The sequence below is a fragment of the Balaenoptera musculus genome, chromosome 1 (genome assembly GCF_009873245.2).
Source record: "Balaenoptera musculus isolate JJ_BM4_2016_0621 chromosome 1, mBalMus1.pri.v3, whole genome shotgun sequence".
Lineage (NCBI taxonomy): Eukaryota > Metazoa > Chordata > Mammalia > Artiodactyla > Balaenopteridae > Balaenoptera > Balaenoptera musculus.
Window position 1 is genome coordinate 35,555,060 of NC_045785.1, and position 25,054 is coordinate 35,580,113.

Consider the following 25,054-nt stretch of genomic DNA (forward strand, 5'->3'; position numbering starts at 1 on the left):
AGAGTCCTGCCTGCACAGGGGGGGCAGTGGTCCCTCCTGGGTTCGGGGTGTATAGGTGTCTGTTCTAGGGTGGGAGCAGTGTCCTGCCGAGCAGTGACTGACATCATAGCCTCCTTCTAACCCCCAAACAGGAGAAGTTCCTGGAGATCAGCGGTCTGTACTTCCGCACAGTGCCCTCCAATCCCCACTACTTCTTCTATTGCCCTCCATCCAGCAGGCGTGAGGTGAGTGGCTTTCTCCCTTACCTCCCTCCTACCCCCAACCTGTAGCCCCAGAGGCCCCGCTTGACCCACCCGGATCCTCTTAACTCTCGGTTCCCTGAGGCCCTGCCTTGGATCATACTGTCTCTTTCTTTTGCCCAGGATGAGGGCCCCCGGGACACAGGAGACAGAAAAGTCAGTGACTTGGAGTTTTCAGAGGCTGAGCTCATGGGAGAAGAAGGTATATAGGCAAGTGGGTAGAGGTGGGAAAGGCTGCTTCAAGCCAGGATTCGGGGGCCTTTGCTGCCAACCTATCCTGTTGACCACACGACGTGTATCTCTAGGAGACACATCTGCCTGCTGTGTGGTCACCGAGAGTGACCCAGAGCTGGAGGTGGAATACCTCGAGAGCCGTGAACCAGACCTGGGGCCTGCTGGGCTGGACTCCGCCTCATTGTCAGACGCAGATACCGTGAACCCCGATGAAGACTCCTTCAGCATCCTGGGGGGCGACTCGCCCACGGGGCCCGAGAGCCTGGCACATGACCTGCCACCACTCTTCCTGCACCTCACATGCTCCGTGCGGCTACGCGGCCAGCACAGCTCAGTACCTGTGTGCAGCCTGCCCACCTGCCTGGGTGAGTTTGGGATGCCTAGGGGAGGGTCACTGGTCCAATACAGCCTGTCTGCCTGCCTGGGGGTCGGGGAGAGCCTACGGGTGTAACTCTTTAGCCCTGGAGACTTGGAATCTGTGTTCATCCCAGGGCTGCAGTAACCCCTAACTTCCCTCCTCTCCCAGGCCAGGTGCTTTCTAGTCTGGAAGGCCCCCCCATTGGAGGCCGAGTTCTTCTGCGGGACCTCAGTGTCACTCTGGACGTCTTTGTGCTGACCTTGCCCCTGGAAGTGGAGCTTCCCCAGACCTCAGACCCTCAGCACCACCGGTGGGGCAGCAAGTTTGGTGGGGGGATCTGGGGTCTTGTTGGAGTAGGGGGACCATTAAGAAATCTGTGGGCACCTGGGGACTAAGGGTACCTTAAGGTTTCCAAGAAAGGAATGCTGAGGAGGCCCTAGGAGGATAATAGCTGCTGACCTTTGACCTTTGCTCCTACCCTGTTTCAGGTCAACATCTGAGAGCAGTACGTCCTTCCCACGGTCCCCAGGGCAACCATCCGATGATGGCCTGGGGCCCCCACTGCCACCTCCAGGAGAAGACAGGTACTTCCTTATGCTCCCTCTCTGAGTTCCTTGTTCCCTGTTGGTTTTGTTTTCTGGAAACCAATATCTAAACCTTTCGTCCAATTAGGCACCCAGGACTATCTAATTTGGCCACACCCCACAGACTGGCTATTGAGACCACCATGAGTGAGGTGAGGGCCTTCCCTCCCCCAACCTAAGTGACAGCCCCTCAACACTGTAACTGACACCCTTTCCATCAGATGGTGAGGTAAGGCACCCTGTTTACGCTGGGGTCCAAGTGAGGCCTCTCTCAGTCTGTGAGGTGGAGTATCTTCTAGTATCTTCTAATCTAAGAGTGCAGTGATGTCCCAATCAGCATGGGAGGTGCCCTTCACCACTTCCTGGATTGCTCTCCACCTGTAGATCCGCTGGTTGCTGGAGGATGAGATGGTGGGGGCACTCCGAAGAGGGGGCCTTCCCCAGAGCCCTGCCCTGCACCGTGCAGCTGCCCACATCCATAGCTCTCTTGGACGCTCCACCTGCCTTCGCCAAACTCTGCCACTGAGCTTTGTGTTCGGGCCAGAGCGTTCCCTCACACAATTCAAGGAGGTATGCTGCCCTCAGAATGCTCCCTGGTCACCTGGGGGCCCGTCCGTCCCTGGACTCCACATACAGAACCAGAAGGCTCTCTCTTGGTTTGAGTTCACCTCCTCACCCTATTGTCCGACCTTTACCCCATGCCTGGCAGCCCAGCTCAGTGGGAAGAGACCCAGCTCAACCTTGCCACTGGGCCTGTTGAACCTTAGGCAAGTCACTGAGCCTTTTCGTAACTCAGCAGTAGGGATGCTAGTGTCTGCTTCACCCGGTAGTTGTGAGGGTCTGATGAGGAAGTGTGGGGTGCCATGAACAGGGAGGGCTGCTCCTGCCTAATCTCTGCCCTTGGCTCCTGCTCCCCAGGAGTTCCGCCGCCTCCACCTCCCTGGGCATGTTCTTCTTGAGGACGCTGACAGTGGCTTCTTCTTTGTGGCAGTTGGCCAAGAGCCAGGTGGGTCTCGTGGGGAGCCCCCTTCGGCGGCCTGGGCTTGGCACAGCCAGGAGGACAGGGCGGAAGGCGTTGAAGGGGAGGTGAGTCTTTCCTGGGCTGACCTGGGAACGGAGGGGGTGGTGGTGGAAGTGTGGGGCCTGTACTCCATCCTGACCTCCTGCCTCTCAGGCCCTGACAGCCAGCCCCCAAGCCCCTGGCTCCCCAGAGGATTCTGAGGGCCCCCTGCTCATCAGTCTGCCCAGCCTGCCCCAGCGAGGTAAGAGAGGACTTGCACCTCCCTGGCCCTGCTTCCATGTTCAGAGGGCATCCTCGGCAGGATTGAGAGAGGCTCCAGGCATTTCCCTTCTCTTCCCAGGGAGCCAGCCTGGGCCCAGCCGGGGACTCAGCCTCATGTCCAGTCAGGGCAGTGTGGACTCAGACCACCTAGGTAAGCTGGGGCGGGGCACGGAAGACTAAGCTGATGGGAAGTGGACTCAGGGCTGCACAGTGAAAGGTCTGGGCAGGGCCATCAGAAGGGACTAACCTGGAGGGGCCCACCAAGCTGATACACTTGGGGCTCAGATGAGCCTAAGGATGGGGTTGAACTTCAGCACGTTTGACACAGGTTATGACGGTGGCAGCAGTGGCTCAGACAGTGAGGGTCCCAGTGAGACCCCAGGTGAGAAGGCCCCCTTCACGCTGCGGACCCCGCCCGGCCCAGCACCTCCACAGCCTTCGCTCGCGGGCCTCCCTGGGCCCTGTCTGCCTGACTTCTGGCTCATCGTCCGGGTGCTGCAGGACCGTGTGGAAGTGTATGCACACGCACGGTAAGGAGCAGCGGGGCCCTACACCCTGACTCTGATGTTAGCTTCTTCTCCCTGGTCCCACATCACCCCTCTTCAGTGTCGTTAGAAGGCTAGACTTGGGACTGAGGGTTTGGGTAGGGGTCTGACTTGTGTTCTAAGGTTGGGGGCTCCTGACCACTTCCCACAGATTGTAGCAAAGCACATCACTCTGCTTTCCTAATGGAGTTGAAAAGCTGATGAGGATTTTGGTTCCTAGCCGAGCATTAAGCGCATCTGTAGTTCACAGCAGCTTCAGGAGCTGTAGATATATAAAAATAAGGAATAATAGATAATATTTAACAAGTACTTGCTATGCGGCAGGCACCGTTCTAAGTTTTTTACATGGATCAACTCATTTAATCTGTAACAGCCCTATGAGGTATTACTATCCTCGTGGTCTGAATGAAGAAACTCCAGCACAGATAAGTTAAACACTTGCCCAGGGTCTCAGTTAGTAAGTGGCAGCGCCAGGATCCATACCTAGGTATCTGGTTCAGTACTGCTCTAATCACAGTGTTGAGAGGGGTGGGGGTGTTGAGAGAAGGGAGGACCCGCCATTCTGAGGAAGAAGATCTGAGGGTAGAGAAGGTGAGCTGCATGATGGAAGCCTCAGTATGGCAGCTGGTGAGGCAAGCATGGAACCCAGGCTTCCAGAATTGCTATTGAGAATTCCATCTTTCCCAGTTCCCATCTTGTTTACTTCCCCTTGTCCAGTCCTCCTTCCTTTTCATGGTTCCTCTTGGCGCCAGCTCCCATGACACCCTCCCCACTGCAATTCTGTGTCCGATCCATCCTTCCCAGGAGCCTGATTCGGGAGGATGGGGGGCCAGGCACTGAGTGTCGCCACCTGCAGCAGCTCCTGGTGAGGCGAGTTGGGGAGATCTGCAGGGAGGTCAACCAGGTAAGAGGCAGCCGGGGGCAGGGCTTTCCAGGCATGGGACACAGCCCAGATGAGGAAGGGGTTTCCAGGAACCTGACCTTCAGAGGCTGTTGGCCCATCTTGGATGTTTTCTTTGACCCTTAGTTACTGGGATGCTATTACGCCCTAGGCTCCCTACAAACTGGGGAGCTCTCCCTAACCCACCCCCAGAGTGGGTCACTCTCTCATCCCCTCGCAGTGACTGTGAGATGCTCCCTCTCATTGCACTGTGCTACCATTTGGGACATGATAGTGAACAAGACAGAGGGAAACCCTGACTCTCTGGAGCTTATGTCAAGTGGAGGAGATAGACATGGAACAACTAAAACACACAAACTATTTCCACTACAATTGTGAAGGCTTCTACAGAGGAAAAGCAGAGACTGGTGTGAGAGCGTATAACAGGGATCTGACCATCTGCAGTGTCAGGGAAAGCTGGGAAGAAGAGATTTTTTTAAGCTGAGACCTGAAAGATGGTGAACAGATTCTGGCAAAGAGGAGGGACAGATGTTCCTATCTGGGCTTCAGTGCTCAGAGCCCGGAGCCCAGTGACTGTCAGACATCACCTCTGAGCTCCCAGTGGTTACAGATGCTCTTTTTGACTTCTAACCCCCAGTGATAATGGGCGTTCTCTCCAGCCTTTGATCACCCCTCACCACCCCCACCATTGTATGGGGGAATATTTCAGTTCCCTGAGGACTTGCTCCTTCTTCTCCCAGCGGCTGCTTCTTCAGGACCTTCATGACAGTCACGTGTGTAACTCTCTTCTGGTGGCTGAGAGTGAAGAAGATCTATGGCGCAGCGAGACCCCCTTCCACTCCCGTCAGCGGGTACCACTGCCTAGTGATGGTGAGTCCTGCCCAGTGATGGTGGGTCTCACCCAGGAGCCTCCCTCCCCAGGGGATGCTGCTGCCCCTGCCTTTATCGAAGACTCTGTTGAGAAGCTGCGGGTAGAGTCACCATTAATTGCCATCGGTGCCAGGTAATACAGGGAGGGCAGGGAGGAGAGGACAGAAATGGATCACAAGGTTTGGCTGTTGCGAGTTCATCAGTGACTTTAGTGAAAATGCTTTCAATGGAGAGACAGGAGTAGAAACCAGAGGAAATGGAAACATGAAAGGATGTTAGGTAAGAGGAGCTGGGACTAATTAGTCTTTCAAGTAGCCTGGCAGTGAAGGAAGAGACAAAGTAGATACGGCAGAAACTAAAGGAAAGTGGGAGGCAAGGCAGGAATTTAAAATAAGGTAGAGACTTGAGCACCCTTATGTTCCACGGGAAAGAGCCAGCAGAGGGGGAGAAATACAGGAGAGAAGGTACACGGAAGAGGCCCCCCGCTGTGACCTGTCTTCCTAAATGCACGCCTCTGCCTGGCCCTACCTTGTTTTCCAAAATGACCCTGCAGGGTAATAGACAGGGCTGAAGAAGGGGGCAGGGGCATCGTGGACAAGCAGGCCAGCTCACAGGGGAGAAAAACAGAGGGGTGGAGCCTGAGGGCCGGTAGAAGGATTTGCCTTCTGATTGGCTGTCCCTCCAGACAGGCAGGCAGGCAGGCACAGAACCCTTCGGGGTTTCTGAGATTTCTGGTCATGGTTAGGAAACGTGATAATCTACTCGAGATGGTAATTGAAGTCTCCGCAATTCTGCTTCCTTCTCTTACTCCTCATGACCTCTCACCCCAACTCACAGAGGAAAGCCAGATCATGGCATTCCTTTGCCATTGTCTCTCTGTTATAAAAGTCAGATCACTCCTTATCTTTAACATTCTCAGCAAGTCTGTGGACGAACGTTCCTAACAGCTCCGGGAGAGTACATCTCTCAGCTCATCCTGGGATGTATTCCATATCAAAGCAGAATCCCCATAATTGATGGACTTCCCAGGGTTTTGAAGCATCTTCTGCAAATCGAGTATGAGCTACGACAGCCAAGCACTTTTACTTCACAATGGCTCCCAGCAGCCCAGGATGTAAGATCAGTCAGAATCCAGACCCAGCCCTTCCTCATTTTAGTCTCTCCATATGGTTTTGCTGAAACCCTTAGCAACCAGCGTTCCATTCCAGACTCTGCAGCCTCCCAGGTGTCCTGTACGCTGCTCACATCTGACAGCAGCTTCTCTGGGAAACCAAATTGCCACCTTGACCTACCGGAAGGTTCCTCATCGACCTGGAAACCTAAAAAGGGTGGACTGAGGCCATGGGCTGTGGCCATGGGCTCTTGTGTAGAGCCACACTGCCCTTTGGGTTCTCTGGGATAGCTGTCCTCCAAAGCACAGGACGTAGTTTCCCCCCACTTTGCTGCACGTGTGTGTAAGCAGTCACGCCCTTTTTGTTTTAATGGGGTTATTGTTGCAACTCCCAGTGAGTACACAAGTGGGGTGTATGTTGTGTACCCTGTATATGTATATGTATATGTGTGTGTATATGTATTTTGACAGGCTCAGAGTGTCTTCGCATTATCTTCAGGATTTTCTCATGCTTTGCCTTGCCTGACACCTTTTCTTAGCTCCTTCTCCGCATCTCCCTGACATAGTTCTGAAAACCTTTGTGCTGTGACTTATCTGCCTAAAAGCATGGTCCTATCTTATTACCCAAAATGACCATCTATCCCCCCTGCAGAGTAATAGGCCCGAGGAGTAGGGGGAGTGAGGACAGGTAGGCTGGTTCACAGGTGAGAAGTCTCTGAGGGCCGAGGGCTGTGTCCCGTTTCTGATCCATTGTCACCCTTCCCGCAGATTACGCTGCTGATGAGAGCTGTGGACCCCGAGGGTACCTAGCAGCCACCATGCAGTTTGTCCCTGGCCATTTCTCCTGTGACGTTGTGTGGGGAACCGTGATTCGAGTCCACTCACGCCTCAAAATGGGGCCCAGCATGGGGGTCTCTCGGGGTATGTGATTGACATGAGAGGGCAGGTAGAGTTCAGGCAGGTCGAGGTCGGGGGGCGATCTGGAGAAGGGAGTTTCCTGAACCCATGTTCCTCCCCCAGCCATCCAGGCCCTGCGCTCTGTGCTCAATGCCTTCTCCGTGGTGAACCGGAAGAATATGTTTGTTTATCAGGAGCGAGCAACGAAGGCTGTGTACTATCTGCGGTATGTGGGCCCTGAGAAGATGGGCTACAGCATGGGTTAAGGTTGGCGCAGGAGGAGGTATGTCCAAAGCCCTTGCCACTCTTTCCCAGGCTCCTGGAGACGTCCTGCAGTGAGCGGCCATGGGACGGCGATGCCCTGCCCCCGTCCCTAGCTCTGTCCCGAAGCCAGGAGCCCATCTACTCTGAGGAAGCCTCGGCATGTATCCCCCACTCCCCGATGCCCCCGTGCTCCCTCATGCTTTGCTCCCTGGAGCCGAGCCCTGACCAGAGTTTCCCTGCAGGGTCCTCGTTCTCCCCTGGACATGGCCTCCAGCCGAGGTTCAGATGCTGCTCGTCCTGTGGGCCAAGTGGACAGACATATCCAGCTGCTGGTGCATGGCGTAGGGCAGGCAGGTGAGGGCCATGCGGAGGGGTCGGGGAGCGACCAGATGAGGTTCCAAAGTCCTCTGGGACTTCTCTTCTTATGCCAGCTCATGCTGTGCTCTGGGCTTCTCTCGAGCAGGAGCTGGGTGGGAAAGGACAGGCTCCTGGGATGTTTAGGGGTAGGACCTGTCGCTGACTGAAATGCATCTTAGGGAAGAGGAGCTGTAAAAGTTGACACCCAGATGTCTGTCCTGGGTGACTGTGTGGGTGGATGGTGGTACCACTGGCCGGGTACTGGGGCAGGTTTGGGGTGAAGATGATGGGTTCAGTTTGGGATACGTTGAGCCTGAGGCATCCAGTAGGCAACTGGCTCATTTAATTTATTTATGGCTCAAAAGTGCACTAGTCTTGGGCTAAGACTGCGACATATGAGGTAGTTGCTATTATTATCCCCATTGTATTGAGGGGGGCACTGAGGCTTTGAGAGGTTAGACTCACTTGTCCACGGTCACATGACGAGTAGCTTGGCAGAACCAGAGCCTGGTGCTGCCCACCTCTGGTGCATGGGAGCCTGTTTGAATCTGGGGTTAAGGGCTGGGATGGGGGTAGCTGGATCCTCCGCCCGTGTCCCCACCTTGCCGCCGTGGCTGTGTCCAGGTCCCGAGATCACAGATGAGCTGGTGCGGGTTCTGCGTCGGCGCCTGGATGAGGCCACCCTGGACGTCATCACGGTCATGCTCGTTCGGAACTGCAAGCTGACGCCGGCTGACGTGGAGGTCAGCTCCCTCCCAGGCTCCCTGTGTGGCTCCGCCGCAGCCGCAGGGACGGTCTCCACGGCAACCTCTTCCTTCATCTCTGACTCCCCTGCCTTCCCTCTCTCTGCAGTTCATCCAGCCCCCTGGAAGTCTGCCCTCGGAGGTGCTGCATCTGGCGCTGCCGCCCTCCTGCAGGCCCTGGCTTCCTGCCCTGGCCTGGTACCTGCGGCAGAATCTGCTCATCTTCCTGCACTCCCCCAAGTACACAGACAGCAACAGCCGGAACCACTTCCAGGTGAGACTGCACGCACCTCTCCCCACCCGCGTGCACCAGGCCCTCCACCCACCACACACCCTTGCTGTGTAACTGTTTGCTACAGATGCCCCCCACCAATGTACCTTTGCCCATGGACCTGTGTACACCCAGGCACCCCTTCCCCGGCCTTTATTATCTACCTGTGTCTTCCTGTGCTTCTACGTGTAGCTGTCCCCCACTTCTCCTTGTGGATACCCGTTCCCTGATGGCATTTGTCCATTTGCCTGGTCTTAGTGCTCAGTGGCCGTTCTCTCCCCAGCATCCACTCCCACCACAGGGTGGCCTCCCCGACTTGGACATCTACTTGTACAACAAGCCTGGAGGACAAGGCACTGGGGGCAAAGGTACAGTGCAGGGCCTGGGCCCGTGGCACCACCAGGCATGGGAAAGCCTTTTCCTGTCCCGCGACTGAGGGCCTTTCCCAGCCTTGCAGCTGAGGGGGATTGGGTGGGGTGGGGCAGGGCCTGGAAGTCCCAGACCTGAGCTTTCCTGTGGATTTCTACCCAGGGGTCGCCTGCATCACTCTAGCTTTTGTGGATAAGGAGGGAGCCCCCATCTCACTGGCATCATGGCCCCCCTCTTCTCCGGGGCCCCCAGACCCACTGCAGGAGGAGGAATTTGAGCAGCTGACTCAAGTCACTCGCTGCCCAGTCGTGCCGGATAATTCTTCAGGTAGGGAAGCTTGGTCAGAGGAGGGGGTGTTCATTTAATGCTGCAGAAACCAGGGACACACTCAAGTGGCCCCCATTCTCTCCTCCAGCTCCGAACGGGGCCCCACGGCTTCGACTGGATGTGTGGGAAAAGGGGAACATCAGTATCGTGCAGCTGGAGGAGAAGCTCCGAGCAGCAGCTCGCCAGTCCCTGGCTGATGCCATCATGGAGCTCCGGCTGCTGCCAGCTTCACTATGTACAGAGGACACGTCCCCAGGTACGCAGGGTCTGGAGAACCTCACAGGTCTAGGTGCAAACGTGAGAGTCTGGGGAGACGTCGCAGAGCCCCCATCTGAAATACACATTCACAACTGTCCATCACCTTCCCTGCATCAGCAAGGTGATACGCCTTGGTAGAAATGTATGCATGCTGGTCACTCAGTTAGAGAGGGGGAATATGTGGTCAGGAACTCCCTTCACACAAACACACACAGCCATGGACCTTCAATTGCATATACTGCCATTCAGGAACAGGTAGAGTAAGTGGCACATCACTCTCTTACCAGTCTTGGGGCTACATTGTCTGAAATGGGGATTGATGGTCAGTGACAGGAGTCTGTAATGTCTGCTGCCCACAGGAAGTCTCAAGAGTGGGTCATTGGAAACCAAGAGCCCTGCAGGCCGAGCTAGCATCTTTCCCCCTGGCCCTGGCCCTGGCCCTCGCCCTGGCGAGCCTGTGACACCCCCAAGCAAAGCTGGCCGACGTAGCTTCTGGGATATGCTGGTAATGGGAAAAAGGGAGGTGGTGAAGTTGACATCTATCTGCCTTCTTGTCTGCCTCCTGTCTCCCCTACACGCTCCTACAGGCCCTGCCCCAGATCTCCTGTTGTGTAAAACTGCTCTGTGCCTTGGATAGGAGTGTGCAGAGCGTGGCAAGTTCTCACTGATACAGAGAGAGCCTCAGCTTGTTAAGTGCTTTCACTTCCACTTTTCCTGTCGGATCCTCCTAGCCTGCACGATTGCAGCAGGCCTTTCACCAGTGAGGCAGCTGAGGCTCCAGAAAGTTGAGTAGCCTGTCCAAGGCTGCTTGGTCAGCCTCCAGGGCCTGAACCCGGGCCTCCAAATCCTCCAGGCTCTTGTTACCGTTCCATGATGCCTCCGTCCTCCGCCCCGTTCCCCTTCCCTTTAGCCCCTCCTCATTCACTGCATTGTCCCCAGAGTAAAACAGAATGTGGGGACTTGGGTTCCCCCAAAACAACTGATGACATTGTCCTGGATCGGCCAGAAGACACTCGGGGCCGGAGGCGTCACAAAACAGAGAGTGTTCGGACTCCCGGTGGGACTGAGCGGGCAGCAGGCCCAGAGTCTGGAGCCCAGAGACAAAGGTGTGTGTGTGTGTTGTCATGGGAGGTGTGGTGTGAAGTCACAGGGGATGTTGGGTGCATGTAAACACAGCCGTCTTGTATGTGGGTGCAACGCTGTTACTCCTGCTGTGTCTTCAGACGCAGGACCACACAGCTGGAGGAGGGTGAGGCGGGCACCCTGCAGCCTGTGTTTGCTCTTGTCGCTCAGCGCTGGATGGAGTTCATGGTTCAGATGGGTGAGACCCCAGCCCCCTCTCCCACCCTTACGCTCCTGCCCTGGTCCCCATGCCACAGCCCCACCGTGACTTCTGTGTCCTGGATCCAGGATGTGCCTCGGTGTCCAGGAGCTCCACTCACATGGTGTCCCGGTTCCTGCTCCCATCTGTCCTGTCTGAATTCACCACTCTGGTCACCTCAATGGCTGGAGACACCAGTGTCCGCATCTTTGAGCAGCATTTGTGAGTTTGGGGTCTCACGGAAGCTGAGGTAGGAGAGGTGGGGGCCTGGGCCCAGGAGGAGATAACCAGGGAATGGGGCCATGGACGGTCTGCTTTCTGTCCGTCCCTCCCACTAGGGCTTCTGAGCCAGAGATCTTCAGTCCTTGTTCCCTTGGACAGCTGGGCCCAACTCCCCGCCCGGCAGCTGAGCGGCATCTGCTGCTTCTGGGGAGGAACTTCTCGCAGTGGAGGAGACCCACCCAGCAGGGTGAGGCCACGGCCTGGAGGAGGGTGGGCTCAGAGTGACTGACCCTGGAGCCGCTGACCCCGTGGGAGGCAGGGTGGGATCAAAGGGGATCGGCCCCCAGACCCTCATTTTGCCCCTCCCTGACCCCGTAGCTGCCAAAGCCGTGCAGCGCTTCGAGCCAGGAGGCGACGGGAGCTTGGGGCGAAATGCTCCCCGGCAGAGGTTCTTGCTGCTGGAGGTCATGGACAAGAAGGTAGACGTGGGGCCAGGGGCTGGCTGGGAGGAGGGGCTCCATGATCCCACTGACGCTGAGCCCTGACTTCCAGCTGCAGCTGCTGACCTACAACTGGGCTCCAGACCTGGGGGCGGCCCTGGGCCGAGCACTGGTTCGCCTCGTGCAGTGGCAGAATGCACGCGCCCATCTCATCTTCTGCCTCCTCAGCCAGAAGCTTGGGCTCTTCCACCACTACGGCCAGTTGGACTTCCCAGTGCGCGACGCAAAGGTGCCTGCTGCTCAGGTTCTCTCCTCTCCTGAGTGGTCAGCTAAAGGAAGTAGCAGTTCGGGAACAGGAGAGGGGACAGGCTGAGGGCAGGGGCAGTGGGGCGGGAGAGTCTGAGAGAGGAGGCCACGGGGGCGGTGGGAGAGGAGGTCTGAGGGCAAAGGCCATGGACCCATTGTGAGGCTCCGTCTCTCTTAGGAGCCAAACCCATTCCTGCTGCCGACCATGGAAGCAGAGACCCTCATCCGGAGTGCAAGCCCCCCTCTGAGCCGCGAGCAGGGACGGCTGAGTGGGTCCTCTCGGGGTGGGGGCCCCCTTCCCCTGGACACATTCCCCTTCGATGAGGCCCTAAGGGATATCACGGCCGCCCGCCCCAGCTCCTCCCTCGGCCCTGTGCCCAGACCGCCCGATCCTGTCACCTACCATGGACAACAGTTCCTGGAGATCAAGATGGCAGAGCGCAGAGGTGAGGGCGCTGAGCCGGGCAGCGGGCAGGGCAATCTGTGGAGTCTGGCAGGGCGAGAGGTGGCCACTCCTGGGGGCCGCTACTAATGCCTCCAACCCCCAGAACTGGAGCGCCAGATGAAGATGGAGAACCTGTTTGTAACGTGGCAGCAGCGCTCCGCCCCAGCCAGCATGCCCATCAGTGTGAGTGGCCAACCCGCGTCCTCTGGGAGCGTCCCATGACCCTGCCCTGGCCACCGCCCCGGTGCTCACTGCCCACTTCCCCAGGCCGGGGAGCTGGAGACCCTGAAACAGTCGTCTCGCCTGGTGCATTACTGTGCGACGGCCCTGCTCTTCGACCCCGCAGCCTGGCTGCATGGGCCCCCAGAGACCTCTGGGCCCCTGGAGGGGCAGGTGAGGCTCCAGACTCTGGATTTCTCCTGTGGGACCTCCCTTTACCCAGCGGGGACCTCCATTCCTCCACCCCTGCTAGGGTGGTTGACGGTGGGTAGAGCCTTTCTTAATCTCCACTCCCACAGCGGCGCCACCGCCCTGAGTCAGGGTCTGGGAGCCGAGAGGCCTCCGCCAGCTGCGACTCCTCGGATGGGCCTCCACCGGGCGCCCGGGAGGAGCCTTGGCTGAAGGAGCTGAGCCTGGCTTTCCTGCAGCAGTACGTGCAGTATCTGCAGAGCATGGGCTTTGTGCTGGTGCCGCTGCGGCCCCCCTCGCCCGCCCGCAGGTGAGCGCGTCTCGTCTCCCCGCCCTCCTCTCCTCCTCCCCAGCAGGTGAGGCCCCACACACCCTTCCTCTTGGGTCCTATTTGGGTAGTTTGGGCCTTGCGTACCACCATCTCATCAGGCCCGCACACACACGTGAGGATCTGGGACACCTACCTGCAGCCCTCAAGCACATTCCGTAAGCCTCACACATCTCCTGGAACTCATGGCCACATTCATACACAAACTGGGTACATTTTCACAGAGCTGCTTGCCCACGTGTGTCTTCTGTGCTTTAACGCTGGTGTCCATCCACACACACCAGTCCTGTACAGGCTCTTGGACCTGGGTCTTAATGATTGTTGTCCTGATCACCTCCTGACCTCTCCAGAGATTTACATCGTTCCTGGCCCAGGAAGTTCTTTTCTCACCATGTTTTTTTGTTTGTTTTTTGTTTTGTTTTTTTCTCACCAAGGACCCCTGCAATGGGCCTACTCGCATCACTGTCCTCTGGCCTGTTCTTGGTCATGTTCACTCACTGGCCAGTAGTGGGAGGTCTGAGTCCTGGGAAGTAGTAGACAGCTCCTCTGGCAACACCTTCCATCTCCCCAGAACGCAGTGAAAACTGCAGCCACCTTTCCCATCCTGTGTCAAGTCTCAAATTCCCATTTCTGTGGCCCGTGCCCTATGCCCCTCTCAACGTCTGAGCCTCCAGATTCTATGTTCCCAGCTCCTTCCCAGTGGCTGCATGGGAACATGTCTGTTCGTGTTATGCCGTTGCTTTCATGTATCCAGATGTGTGAGTTTCTTTTCTCCCTCCTCTCTGCTTTCAGTTTGATACTTTTTCAAACTAGTAAATATAAGTTGTACTTCCTTACTCAAGACACCCTCTTGGCCCAGAAAGCCAATTCCAACTCCTTAGCGTTTTTGTAACCAGCTCTCCACCTCCCAGGCCTCCCTCTCTTTTCCAGGCCTTAGGAAGAGAGGACAGGCCTGCACCTCTGGGACATTTCATTCAGCGCCCCTCTTATTTCTCAACGACAGACCCCAGGAGGAGCTCTCTTCTCATTGCCCTCCGCAGCCAGTTCCCAGCTGTAGGGATTTCTCTGGAGTTCGCATCCTTCCCATTCAGTTACGTTCTTCCCAGAAATCAGAATTCCCTTTTAAAACCAAAGATACTAGGATTAAAAATATGTTTCTAGAGGAAAATTTAAAGTCAGGCCTTCCTTCCTCTCCAGTCTCTAACCATCACCAATCACTAGTTAGGTCTGGTCCCTATTTCCTTGAGGATTAAGTGGGGCATTTCTCGCCAGAGGCTTTGAACCCCCAGCAGGAGTTCCAGTGGTTTATAGCTCCTGAGTATGAGTGGGTCCCACTGGCCCTCTTTCTCTTTTCCCTTTGCCTCTGAGTTGAGAAATGAAGAACAGCAGGCCTGTGGAACACTGAAAATGCCCTTCCCGGGTCAAAAGAGAACCCCTTTTCCCTCTCAGGGGAACGTCCCTAACCAGGGCATCAAGGATCTGCTTGCGCTTTCCCCATGAAATCTTAGACATCACCCTCTCCCCTCCCTTGCTGTCCACAGTAAGCAGGTATCTCCATCCGCTCATAGGTGTCTCCCCCCAGTCATAGCAGCCTCTGCAGCTCTACCCTCACCCTCTCACTGGAAGAGAGGGGCCTGATCCCCGCCTCCCCCTTAGAGCAGCAGCTGCTGTGGAGAGAGCCCCGCCCCACAATCGAGCCCTGGACTCCTGGCCTAGCCTTGCCACTTACCCACCGTGGGACCCCAGGCAGGTTCTTCCCTTCTCTGGGCTTGTCTCCTCTCCTGCAGAACGATTCCACGTGAAATGGGTTCTGGGTCTGATAGCCGTAACCCTTCACCCCACTGGCCTGCCTCACCCCCTTGTCCCTCTTCCTTTTCTGCAGCACCAGCCGGCTGCGGGCCATGGCTATCCTTGGAACAGAAGGTCGGGGCTCCTTCTCCTGCCCGAAAGCCAAGACTGAAGGGAGCCCCAAGGTAACACGTCGTCGTGTTCCTTCCCCAAGAGTGAAATCAGTGATGCCTCAGACACCAGCATCACTGAGCCTGAATTATTTGCCCAAGGCCTAAAGCCAGGGGCTCTGGGTGATGACTGAGGTCATTGATCCCAGCCTGACACCATTAAAGTCACTGACCCAGGGGACTTTTTCCCCGATGGTCCGAGGCTGGTGAGCCCCCTGCCCTTGCCCCTGAACCCCAGTCTTTTTCCTTTCTGCAGAGCACTGGCTCTCCAGTGACCACGTACCACCTGCAGCGGGCACTGCCCGGGGGCATCATCCTCATGGAGCTGGCTTTCCAGGTGAGCAGAAGCACTACACGGGAGAGCCAGGCCCACCTGTCTCTTGCCCTCCTGACCTCATCTTCATCCTCTCTCCAGGGCTGTTACTTCTGTGTCAAACAGTTTGCCCTGGAATGTTCCCGAATCCCCATGGGGCAAGCTGTCAACTCTCAGGTACGTGGTGGGGACGGAGGGCCATGGGGTCTCAGGCGTAGTCAGTGCAGCCCCAGGGACCATCTGGTGCTGCAGGCAGCTGGGCCATTCCAGTGCTGTGACCGCCTCAGGCGCCAGTCTTACTCTGTGGTAGTCCAGAGCTGTATTCAGCCACGGCGCTGGGGGCAGAAGGCAGTGCAGCACAGTGGCTGGTCTGGCCCTGTGGTCGTTCTGGCACTGACCTTAGATTGGTAGACAGGACATTTGAGCAGAGCGGGTAATCTGACACATGGGTGGGTCGGTGCCATGGGCAGTCCTGGCCTAATCTAGGGCTGGGGACAACCTGGCACTGTCCATGTAGTCACTAACACTTAGAATGTGGACTAGAGTCCCCACCCACACAGCACAGCCCCCACACTCAGTTGTTATTTCTGTCCCTGTCTGACTGCCTGAAGGCAGGGCTTTTGCACCCCATGAGGTTCTGAGCACTCAAGAGGGCTCAGAACGAATGAGTCGGGACTGAGTGTGGTCAGAGACCCGAAGCCCTCCAGCCTTGAGTGAGTTCGGCCCCTTCGTTGTTAGGCTTCTGCCTTCCTTGTGCCTCGAGTTGAGTTTCTGAGAGATCAGGGTCTGACTGGGTGCGGTCTGTCGCCCTCCAGTACAGATGGCACAAACTTTTCCCGTATCTGGACAGCTCAGATCCAGCCCACAGGTGGTTGCCTTTGACTTGGGTGTGGATGCCTGGTCTAGCCATCACAGGATAGTGAGATCCAGGAAAGCCTGGTGACTTGAGTGCAGGAGCCTACCTGGGCCAGGGCACAGAAGGCAGATTGGACAGGCAGGCACTCTTTCACACTTTGCTGTAGTATTGGCGGGAAGGACCCACCCCAATATTCTCTTGAGCTGCCTGAAGTCCTGGCTGCCCTGCCCCCTGATCTCCACCCAGTTTGGCTCTCTCTGCCCCTACATATCTAATCTCTAACCTTACTTAGATGTCTAAGTTGCTTTATTATAGCTATTACGTATTTATTAACTGCTTAGTGTACATGCTAAGGGAAGAGGAGAACTTTACTCCTACTGTACAGATAAGGAAACTGAGGTTCACGGAGGTTAAGTGATGTGCCCCAGGGCACACAGCTAGTTGCTGGCAGTACTAGGGCTGCAAGCTGGGTCTCTGACTCTGAGGCTCATCCTTGGTTACTGCAGTTTATCACGCAGCTCTAAATTTATGAGGACCTTTCCTTTATCTCCATGGTAGATGAGGAAACTGAAGCAGAGAGGTTGTGACTTACCCAAGGTCATGGAGCTACTCTGACTCCGAGGCAACTGCTGCTTCTACAGTCATTGATTTCCTTTCCTGTTAATTTTTATGCCCAGTGCCCCCAAGGGCACGGTCAGGTAGATTCTGCCATTCTAGCATCACCTATCCAACTGTTAACACACTCTCAGTAACGCTGATTTCCACCAAGAGAAGCACCAGCTCTGTGTCTCTGCCCTCCTTTCTTCCTCCATCAATGGTTCGTTCGTTCATTCATTCATTCATTCACAGATGCATTAGAGGAGGCCAGCCCTGGACTAGCCTTGGCAGGATGTCCCAGATGAAGCTTTACAAATGAGTGGGAGTTAGCCAGCTTTGGGGATCAGGGGGAGCAGCATTCAGGCAAAGAGAACGGCAGGTACAAAAGCGTAGAGAAAATATGTGGTATACTTGGGAAGAGCAAGTAATCTGATGAGAAGATAAAGCTGGAGAGATGGGAAGCGACCAGGAAAACCTTTCTAATAGTAAGTAATTACACACCTGGCCTACCCTGACCACCCTGTTTAAAACCACACCTGCTTTATTTACTGCTTGATTTTCCGTAACCATCTACTAACGTGCTATTTACTCATTTACTCTGCCTAATATTTATTGTCTTATCTCCCCACTACTAGACTGTAAGCTCCTTGAGGGTAGGGGTTTGTATCCCCAGCAACTAGAACAGTACCAGGTAGGCACGTGGTAGGCACTCGACAAGTGTTTGTTGCGTGAGTGAATCTGTGCCAGACTTGAGTGGAGATTGGGATACAGAGTAAAAAGGTTCATGTCTCAAAATGGTCAGTTCATGTAAACAGAGTTACAACACTGCATAATGTAACGAGGAGGGCTCCTCATAGAAGCGTTTCTGGTAGAGGGGCCCACGGCGACGGGGTGAATCTTGAGCTGCCGTTTCCCAGGCAAGAGGAGGGAAGTGAGGTGTGCGGGCAGCCTGCCGCTGTTTCCTGACCTGGTCCCCCCCCACCCCCCCAGCTGTCCATGCTGTTCACGGAGGAGTGTGACAAGGTGCGGGACCTGATGCATGTGCACTCGTTTAGCTACGACTTCCACCTGCGCCTCGTGCACCAGCACGTGCTGGGCGCCCACCTGGTGCTGCGGCACGGCTACCACCTCACCACCTTCCTGCGACACTTCCTGGCCCACCACCCTGATGGGCCCCACTTCGGCCGCAATCACATTTACCAAGGTCGGTGCCCAGGGGCAAGCCAGTGAACCCGAAAAAGAACAGGCTGCCAGGTGTCTCAAGCCAGGGCCAGGGGGACCACTTCCGGGGGCCAGACCTTGTCTCTGCCTCTCCTGTCCTATATGGTCAGTCGCCTCATGTCACCTGGACCCTGTCCCCATGTCTCTGTCTTAAGTTCTTCCCAGTCTGTTTTCATAGCAAGTTTGGTTTAATTTTCATAGCAAGCAAAGTTTAGATCCTGTGTCGTGTGTACCCTGCCCCCTGTGTGTCCTGAGCCACTTCTGTCCCATCTCCATGTCCCTCAGGAGCTCCCCAGAAAGAATCGGCCTTCCTGCCAGTCAGAGCCTCATGGATTCCCATTCTCCGGCCCCACCAGATCACTGTGTCTGTCCCAGACTCAGTGTCTCCTGTAACTCGCCCCTCAGGGACCCTGGAGCTCCCCACTCCGCTCATTGCTGCCCACCAGCTGTACAACTACGTGGCCGACCATGCCAGCTCCTACCACATGAAGCCACTACGGATGGCCCGGCCAGGAGGCCCGGAACATAACGAGTACGCCCTGGTGTCGGCGTGGCACAGGTAAGGCGAGAGGGGATGTCTGGAGCTGCAGTCGGGGCCATCCTTGCAGTGGGGGACCTGTGTTTTCTTGGGCAGAAGGGGTGGGGTTGGCTTCATCAGAACCTCAGGCTTGACGTCTCCCCAACCCCCACCGCACAGCTCTGGCTCCTACCTGGACTCTGAGGGACTTCGTCACCAGGACGACTTCGACGTGTCTCTGCTTGTTTGTCACTGTGCCGCACCCTTTGAGGAGCAAGGAGAGGCCGAACGGCACGTTCTGCGGTCAGCAGATCCCCTGCCTTGAACTTTCCCGTTGCCCAGCCGCTCCGTGCTGTTGCCCCGTGTCTCTCCTGCTGTGACCGTCACACTCCTGTCCCCTCCCCACCCTAGGCTGCAGTTCTTCGTGGTGCTCACCAGCCAACGAGAGCTCTTCCCCAGACTCACTGCTGACATGCGCCGGTTCCGGAAGCCGCCCAGACTGCCCCCTGAGCCAGAGGCTCCTGGGAGCTCAGCCGGTAGCCCTGGGGAGGCCTCAGGGGTTGGTCTGGCCCCTGGACCGGCTCCCCTCTTCCCCCCACTGGCTGCAGAGGTGGGCGTGGCACGGGCACGGCTGGCTCAGCTGGTACGGCTGGCTGGAGGGCACTGCCGTCGGGACACCCTTTGGAAGCGCCTCTTCTTGTTGGAACCACCAGGACCTGATCGGCTGCGACTAGGGGGGCGCCTGGCCCTGGCTGAGCTGGAGGAGCTCCTAGAAGCAGTCCATGCCAAATCCATTGGGGACATCGACCCCCAGCTGGTAAGCAGCTGTGGGTTCCAGAAGGGGCTGGGATGGATGCTAGGAATTCCACTGGCAGCCAAGGTAGAGGTTGCAAGGGTCTCAGAGGTGGTTCTGGAACAGCAGATCCATGCCTGTGGACCTTCCCCTAGGACTGCTTCCTGTCTATGACGGTCTCCTGGTACCAGAGCCTGATCAAGGTTCTCCTGAGCCGCTTTCCCCAGAGCTGTCGCCATTTCCAGAGCCCAGACTTGGGAACTCAGTACCTGGTAAGTCTCCTTGACCTTCCTCTGAAAGGGGAGACACAGCAGAAATCCTCATCAGAGAGATGACAGGGTCCCCCTCAAAGAACCCCAGTCTGACTAAACAGGGAGGCTGAGATGGAGTGACCACACCGGTAGATGGATGTAAAACCCTTCAAGCACCAAGCCACAGCATGTGATTCACTGAGAATAACCTAGAGCTGTGCCCTCAGGGCTCACAACAGCACAAACCTTGGCTAGCGATCCTGAGGGCCAAGCTCTGGAACCTTGTGAGTGGTTGGTCTTGGAGGTCCCAGTCCCAGAAAGGACTTCCTGGGCTTTCAAGCCTTTTCACCAAAGTGTGGCCCTCACACCAGCAGCGTCAGCACCACCTGGGAGCTGACCGAAGTGCAGACTCTCAGACCCCACCCCAGACCTGCTGGCTCAGAACCTGCCTTTCAGCCAGATCCGCAGGTGATTTGTGTGCACAGTAGAGGTTGACAAGTTGCTGGGAAGGACAGGTAGAGGGGAGAGCTATGGCAGTGGGCACAAGCCTGGGGATTGAGAGCCTAAAGGATGGCCCCAACGAGAGCAGCGATCAGGAGAGGAGACATTCAAGAGAAGATTTCAAAAGAAAAGGTACTTGGTCTGTGGTAAGGGGTCCTGCGACATAGTGCTTGTGGGGAAGGCTAGTTTCAAGGTGTGACAAAGCATCGCCCAGAGAAGCCGAGGTTAGTTAGGGTAAGGCTGCGATAGTGCAGGTGGGTGTGAGCAGATGGGGATGCTTCTGTGGGTGGCGGGAACGCTGAAGCAGGAGTGGGTTTGGGGGAAGGGTGAAGAATTGAGTCTGAGGCCCAGGAGGACCTTCGAGGACCACAGTCTAGAAGGTATATGGGCACCGGGGATTGGAGCTCAGGAGAGAGGTGTAGGCAGCACTTATACAAACAGGTGGTGACTGAAGCTGGGCATAGAAGAAACTGCCCAGGGAGAGATCACAAAGCTGAGCACCAGGGACAGACATCAGGGAGGCCAGAGATACGAAACCCAGGAGCAAAGGAGGGCTCATGTCAAGGGGAGAGAACCCTCCTTTACTGATGGGCTTCAGTGTGTCAGCTTATGCAGGGCCTTCCAGTCAAGTACCACTCGCTCATTCTGACGAGGCTGGACAGGCTAACCGGGAGCCAGTGAGGATGAGGACCGAGGTTGGGCTTGGAGGAGGTCCTGGGTGACCGTACAGTGTAGGTGGGGTCAGGTGTGGAAGCGGGCCTTCCTCAGACTGGTCCCACTTTCAGGATGCCTTCAGGGAGGGTCTGTGCCTCACTCCGCATCTCATTTTGTCTTTTGCTACAGGTTGTGCTGAATCAGAAGTTCACTGACTGTTTTGTGCTAGTGTTTCTGGATTCCCACTTGGGAAAGACGGTGAGAACGGGAGGGGGCAGTGAGGGGCTTTGTCAGCCTAGTGGGAAGCTGTACCCCAAATGCGCCATCCCAGAGCCTGCTGAGGTTGGGGAGCCCTGCTCCCTGGGCTCAGCCTGCCCTCCTCTCACCACCCCCGCCCCGTGTTCCCCAGTCTCTGACAGTGGTTTTCCGAGAGCCCTTCCCGGTACAGCCCCAGGACAGCGAGAGCCCCCCTGCCCAGCTGGTCTCTACTTACCACCACCTGGAGTCCGTCATCAACACAGCCTGCTTCACCCTCTGGACCCGCCTCCTCTGAGGGATGGACCACTGAATGTCCTCAAATTATGGCTCTGTAGGATTGCCCACTTGCAGCAGGACTGACCAGCCTTTCTGGGCCCCTGGACAAGACTGGACACTGAGGGATGCCAAAGGTTGTGTAAATGTGTCTTGGGGACCTGGTAGCAGGAGCTGCCCTCCCTAAACACTCGCTGCCACTGACCAGCCCAGGGATCCAGAAGGTCCGGTCACCTCCCTGAGGTGCCCATGCCATCTCAGGCCCCTGGGCCATTCCAGAAGGAGACTCCTCCTCCCTGCTCACTTGGTGGAGTCTGGGAATTCTTCACATCAGGTGGCACGTAGACCCCTTAGAGTTCCTCTGCCTGAATCCTGCCTCCGCGTCTTGGCTTGCTGTCAGCCACCCACCTCCCCCACCCCCATCTTGAGCCCTGTGGTCTTCACTTCCCACTGGGACATTATTGCTGGACAATTGCCACTGAGATAAGACACCTGGGTTCCAATCCCAGCTCTGCCTTTGAAGCATCTGTGACCACGGGTGAGTCCCTTTGCTCTCGGACCCTTGGTTTCTCATCTGTACGTGAGGTGGTGGGCTCGAAAGCTCTCCCATCTCCACAACAACACTGGCACAGACTGGAGGACTTGAACGTGAGCTGTATGTCCCTTCTCTGCAGGAAGGAAGTGACCCAAAGAAACTGAAAAGTTAGACACTGTGTGTCCCTCCCCTTCCCCCTCCAATAACATACACACATGGAAACCTTCAGCAGATTGTCTTTAATTCAGAGGAGACTCGGGATGTGCAGCTCACCGTCCCAGAGGTGTGTGGCTGGAGCGCAGGACCTCACTGGCCAGCCTGTGGGCGGCCCCGCTTATCCCAGTACGAACGTAGCCAACTCAAGCCCTCTACCGTGTCTCCTGAGGGGAGAGGGACCCGAGGCGTCTCAACCCATGAGGAGGAAAACAGCCCCTGCCCGACACCTGTCCCTCCAGATCCCCTTCCCCAGGGCCAGGGCCAGGCCTGGAGCTCAGCCCACCCTCACCTCGAGGCTGGTACTCGCAGCCCACAAAGCCTTTGTAGCCTTCATCTTCCAGCAGTTGGAACAGATAGGGGAAGTTCAGCTCTCCAGGGCTGCTGGGTTCCCCTCGGCCCGGGACCTGTGCCACCTGCACGTGCCCTGGGGGCAGATGTGGGCAGATGTGGGGGGTAGAAAGAGTGGGAGGACAGGAAGCAGCATGGCAGACTAGGAAGAAGCCAAGAAAGGGGCCCTCACCAACGAAGGGCAGGAACTCCCGGATGTTCCCTGTCAGGTTCCCGTCCATGATCTGCCAGTGGAATATGTCCTGGGGCAGAGATTCCGACAGTCACAGACCCTGCAGGCCACACCATTCTGCCTGGATTTGGAGAACACAGGCCCATGGGCCCTCTGAGAAGCACTCCCTCTCTCCCACTTACCATCTGTAACTGGAGGTTGGGTCTTCCAACTTTCTCTAAGATGGCTGCCGCTGGGAGAGAAACCGGGGAGGGGGCCATGAGACTCAAGGAGGGCACAAGAATCAAGGGACAGGAGGAGACACAGGGCTGGGGTCCTACCCTGCTGGGGCGTATCCAGGAAGTACCGGGGGTCCGTGATGCGGGTGTTGATGGGTTCCAGCAGCCCCACAAGGTTCTCCTAGCACCAGGCGGGATCCATGAGTAGAGCTCTCCCTGAGGTTTGTACCCCCTCAGTCAATCACCGATCAAGCCCGTCACCAATCCCTCCGGCCTGGACCGGGGCCCAGGCTTGTGCCTCACTGCCCTCCCCACTGTGCATCCCCTCCACACACACAGACATTCATGAAGCATGTGTGTCTGTATGTGTTTTCACTGTCTCACCTGAGCCAAAACCCCAGCTGCGTGCCTCAGGTTCTCCAGAAAAACTGTCTCCATTTCACCCCTGACTGCTGCTCGATCAGCCCCCTGGGGCACTCGGCCAGCCATCAGGTGAATCCTGTGGGGAAAATGGGCCTGGAGGGGGCTGTGGAGTCCATCCTCGAAGCGCGAGCCTTCACTCCCTCGCTCCCTGGGTGCACCTCTTCCAGCTGCTCTCTGATCATGCCAGCTTCCCATCTCCCCAGGTCTCTCACTTAGCCCCTCCTGTACTTCCAAATTCTCCTTTTCCATGCCCCTTCTCCTCGTGCCTGCAAACATGCTTAAGTCTCACCTTTAAAAAATTACTTTGACCCTTACCCTTCTCAGGAATTCCGCGCTGCTTGTCTCTCCTCCTTTCATCTGTTTCTTAGCTTCGCATCTGTTTTCTGCACACACACCCCTCCACCCCCTTAATAACCCCTTGTTGGCAGTTCCTTCTCAGCCTGGTTGCTCTGTGCAGGATTTGACCTTTATGAGATCAGCCCCACTTTGAGTCCCCCCCACTTCACCACCTGATCCTTCTCAGCCACCTCTAAAGCAGACAGGTTACATTTCCAGCCTCGTAAACTCTGCAGAACACACCAAGCCCCTCTAGCCTTTGGCCCCTGCATCCTTGACTGGAATGCTCCTTACCTCAAGCAAGTGCCCACTAGAGACCCACTACTTACTACCTGTAAGAAGCTTTCTCTGATCCCAGACAAGAGTTACTGCCTACCTGCTCCCACAGCTTCCTTGAACTGACCTGCCCTCAAATGGATCACTCCGTTTGTTTACTGTGCTATCTATCTCCCAGGTCAAACTGAGCTCCCAGCATGGGATCCCAGCAAGAGTTGAGCAAGAAAGAGTTGCAAACTGAGAGTGACACACAACAGATGAAATACAGGAGGCAATTTACAAGGGACCCAGACGGAAGGGGCGAAGAAGGGCCAGTGCGCTCGGACCCCTGAGCCCCTCAAGCCCCGGCGGCCTGTTCTCTCGTGGGTCATGGGGGCGGGGGATTGGAGAGAGGAGGATACCTGGGACAGCCCAGAGCCTTGGCGTACAGCACAGCCTGCTCCAGCCCATCTCGGAAGGCCGCCTGCCTCCCGGGAACGGCCCCCAGACCCATCTCCCCTTTCTCTCGGTCTCCTGCGGAGAGAATGGGCCTCAGTTCCCGGCTCGCGCTCCCGGCTCGCCCCGCCCGGGCCCGGGCCCCCACGCCGCACCCGGGGGCGTGTTGATCAGCACGAGCTGCAGCCCCACTTCCCGCGCCGCGCGCGCCAGCGCCTCCGGCGGCTCCTCGTACGGCCAGCCGACCTCGGCCGCCTCGAAACCCGAACTGCCCGCGGCTCGGAGCCGCGCGGGAAGGCCGGGGAGCTCGGGGAACAGCCACGACACGTTGGCCGAGAAGCGCAGCGGAGCCATGGCCGGCCCGGAGCGCGCGTGGAGCAGAGTTCGCGCAGCCGGAAGGCGGCAGCCGCGGGCGGGGCTGGGGAGGGGAAGGGACTGAGGGCCCGCGCGGGGGGCGGGGCGGGCGCCGAGGGGGCGGAGCATCCTGGCATCGCCGGGCGGGGGCGCGCTGGCGCCGCGAGCTGGGTGCCGGCTCTCTCCGGCTGGGAAAGCCGTGCGTCGTAAAAACCGCGGACTGGCTAGAAAAGTGCACTTTCCCTGACGGGAGAGGGCGGCGCGGGGAGGAGGCGCGGGCCCAGTTAACGTGAAGGAGCATGGAAGCTAACAAACGCTTCGTGTTTTCCTTCATTATAACCAGAGTACCTGTTCATTATGGAACATTTGAAAGTGTGTGCCGCACCACTCACCCGTTAACTTTCCCATACAGAGCAAAAACTAAACACGTGCAGTCTTTTCTTAGAAAACCCTGATCATAGTGTATATG

The 25,054-nt window shown here is 56.9% G+C and overlaps 2 protein-coding genes across 13 annotated transcripts in view; one reads left to right on the forward strand and one right to left on the reverse strand.

Moving 5' to 3' along the window:
• The window catches only part of SZT2 (SZT2 subunit of KICSTOR complex), a 51,127-nt gene extending 29,092 nt beyond the window's left edge, over positions 1-22,035 (forward strand). For 3 of the 6 annotated variants that reach the window (XM_036847495.1, XM_036847505.1, XM_036847542.1), the window contains 43 exons: positions 132-224; positions 363-441; positions 545-838; positions 1,000-1,141; positions 1,320-1,415; positions 1,504-1,567; positions 1,800-1,985; positions 2,334-2,501; positions 2,590-2,677; positions 2,777-2,848; positions 3,026-3,227; positions 4,047-4,146; positions 4,884-5,013; positions 6,893-7,045; positions 7,145-7,247; positions 7,337-7,442; positions 7,528-7,639; positions 8,267-8,385; positions 8,495-8,659; positions 8,940-9,024; positions 9,188-9,352; positions 9,441-9,608; positions 9,970-10,115; positions 10,550-10,716; positions 10,834-10,931; positions 11,021-11,153; positions 11,270-11,400; positions 11,532-11,632; positions 11,706-11,897; positions 12,078-12,345; positions 12,448-12,527; positions 12,612-12,737; positions 12,863-13,062; positions 14,963-15,053; positions 15,295-15,375; positions 15,454-15,528; positions 17,795-18,008; positions 18,311-18,584; positions 18,723-18,845; positions 18,954-19,359; positions 19,491-19,607; positions 20,931-20,999; positions 21,151-22,035. In XM_036847495.1, coding sequence (XP_036703390.1) covers positions 132-224; positions 363-441; positions 545-838; positions 1,000-1,141; positions 1,320-1,415; positions 1,504-1,567; positions 1,800-1,985; positions 2,334-2,501; positions 2,590-2,677; positions 2,777-2,848; positions 3,026-3,227; positions 4,047-4,146; positions 4,884-5,013; positions 6,893-7,045; positions 7,145-7,247; positions 7,337-7,442; positions 7,528-7,639; positions 8,267-8,385; positions 8,495-8,659; positions 8,940-9,024; positions 9,188-9,352; positions 9,441-9,608; positions 9,970-10,115; positions 10,550-10,716; positions 10,834-10,931; positions 11,021-11,153; positions 11,270-11,400; positions 11,532-11,632; positions 11,706-11,897; positions 12,078-12,345; positions 12,448-12,527; positions 12,612-12,737; positions 12,863-13,062; positions 14,963-15,053; positions 15,295-15,375; positions 15,454-15,528; positions 17,795-18,008; positions 18,311-18,584; positions 18,723-18,845; positions 18,954-19,359; positions 19,491-19,607; positions 20,931-20,999; positions 21,151-21,294 — 6,126 coding nt within the window. In that variant the 3' untranslated portion in view covers positions 21,295-22,035. The remainder of the gene's footprint in view (positions 1-131; positions 225-362; positions 442-544; positions 839-999; positions 1,142-1,319; positions 1,416-1,503; positions 1,568-1,799; positions 1,986-2,333; positions 2,502-2,589; positions 2,678-2,776; positions 2,849-3,025; positions 3,228-4,046; positions 4,147-4,883; positions 5,014-6,892; positions 7,046-7,144; positions 7,248-7,336; positions 7,443-7,527; positions 7,640-8,266; positions 8,386-8,494; positions 8,660-8,939; positions 9,025-9,187; positions 9,353-9,440; positions 9,609-9,969; positions 10,116-10,549; positions 10,717-10,833; positions 10,932-11,020; positions 11,154-11,269; positions 11,401-11,531; positions 11,633-11,705; positions 11,898-12,077; positions 12,346-12,447; positions 12,528-12,611; positions 12,738-12,862; positions 13,063-14,962; positions 15,054-15,294; positions 15,376-15,453; positions 15,529-17,794; positions 18,009-18,310; positions 18,585-18,722; positions 18,846-18,953; positions 19,360-19,490; positions 19,608-20,930; positions 21,000-21,150) is intronic. The other 3 variants (XM_036847521.1, XM_036847514.1, XM_036847531.1) reach the window with 3 other exon arrangements.
• Positions 22,028-24,641, reverse strand: HYI (hydroxypyruvate isomerase (putative)). Of its 7 annotated transcripts, none has more exons than XM_036847596.1 (8): positions 24,387-24,641; positions 24,198-24,309; positions 23,146-23,260; positions 22,890-22,942; positions 22,726-22,775; positions 22,544-22,613; positions 22,313-22,447; positions 22,028-22,187 (listed from the first exon to the last, which is right to left on the reverse strand). In XM_036847596.1, the coding sequence occupies exons 1-7, from the start codon at positions 24,583-24,585 to the stop codon at positions 22,354-22,356; spliced, it is 693 nt and encodes a 230-aa protein (XP_036703491.1). In that variant the 5' UTR covers positions 24,586-24,641; the 3' UTR covers positions 22,028-22,187; positions 22,313-22,353. The 7 variants fall into 7 exon arrangements, 6 of the variants coding, with proteins under 6 accessions (XP_036703491.1, XP_036703459.1, XP_036703481.1 ...); XM_036847564.1 differs by having other exon boundaries at positions 22,864-22,942; XM_036847586.1 differs by having other exon boundaries at positions 22,313-22,436; positions 22,890-22,977.
• Between the last annotated feature and the right edge of the window lie 413 nt (positions 24,642-25,054).

What these genes read in the sequence shown, in the direction of transcription:
- HYI (XM_036847553.1), bottom strand. Translation starts at nt 24,585, where the DNA reads ATGGCTCCGCTGCGCTTCTCGGCCAACGTGTCGTGGCTGTTCCCCGAG. An exon ending in CAGCTGGGGTTTTGGCTCAG is followed by an intron (nt 22,978 to 23,145) that starts GTGAGACAGTGA and finishes TACAAACCTCAG; the next exon opens with GGAGAGCTCTACTCATGGAT. An exon ending in GGAGTTCCTGCCCTTCGTTG is followed by an intron (nt 22,448 to 22,543) that starts GTGAGGGCCCCT and finishes ATCTGCCCCCAG; the next exon opens with GGCACGTGCAGGTGGCACAG.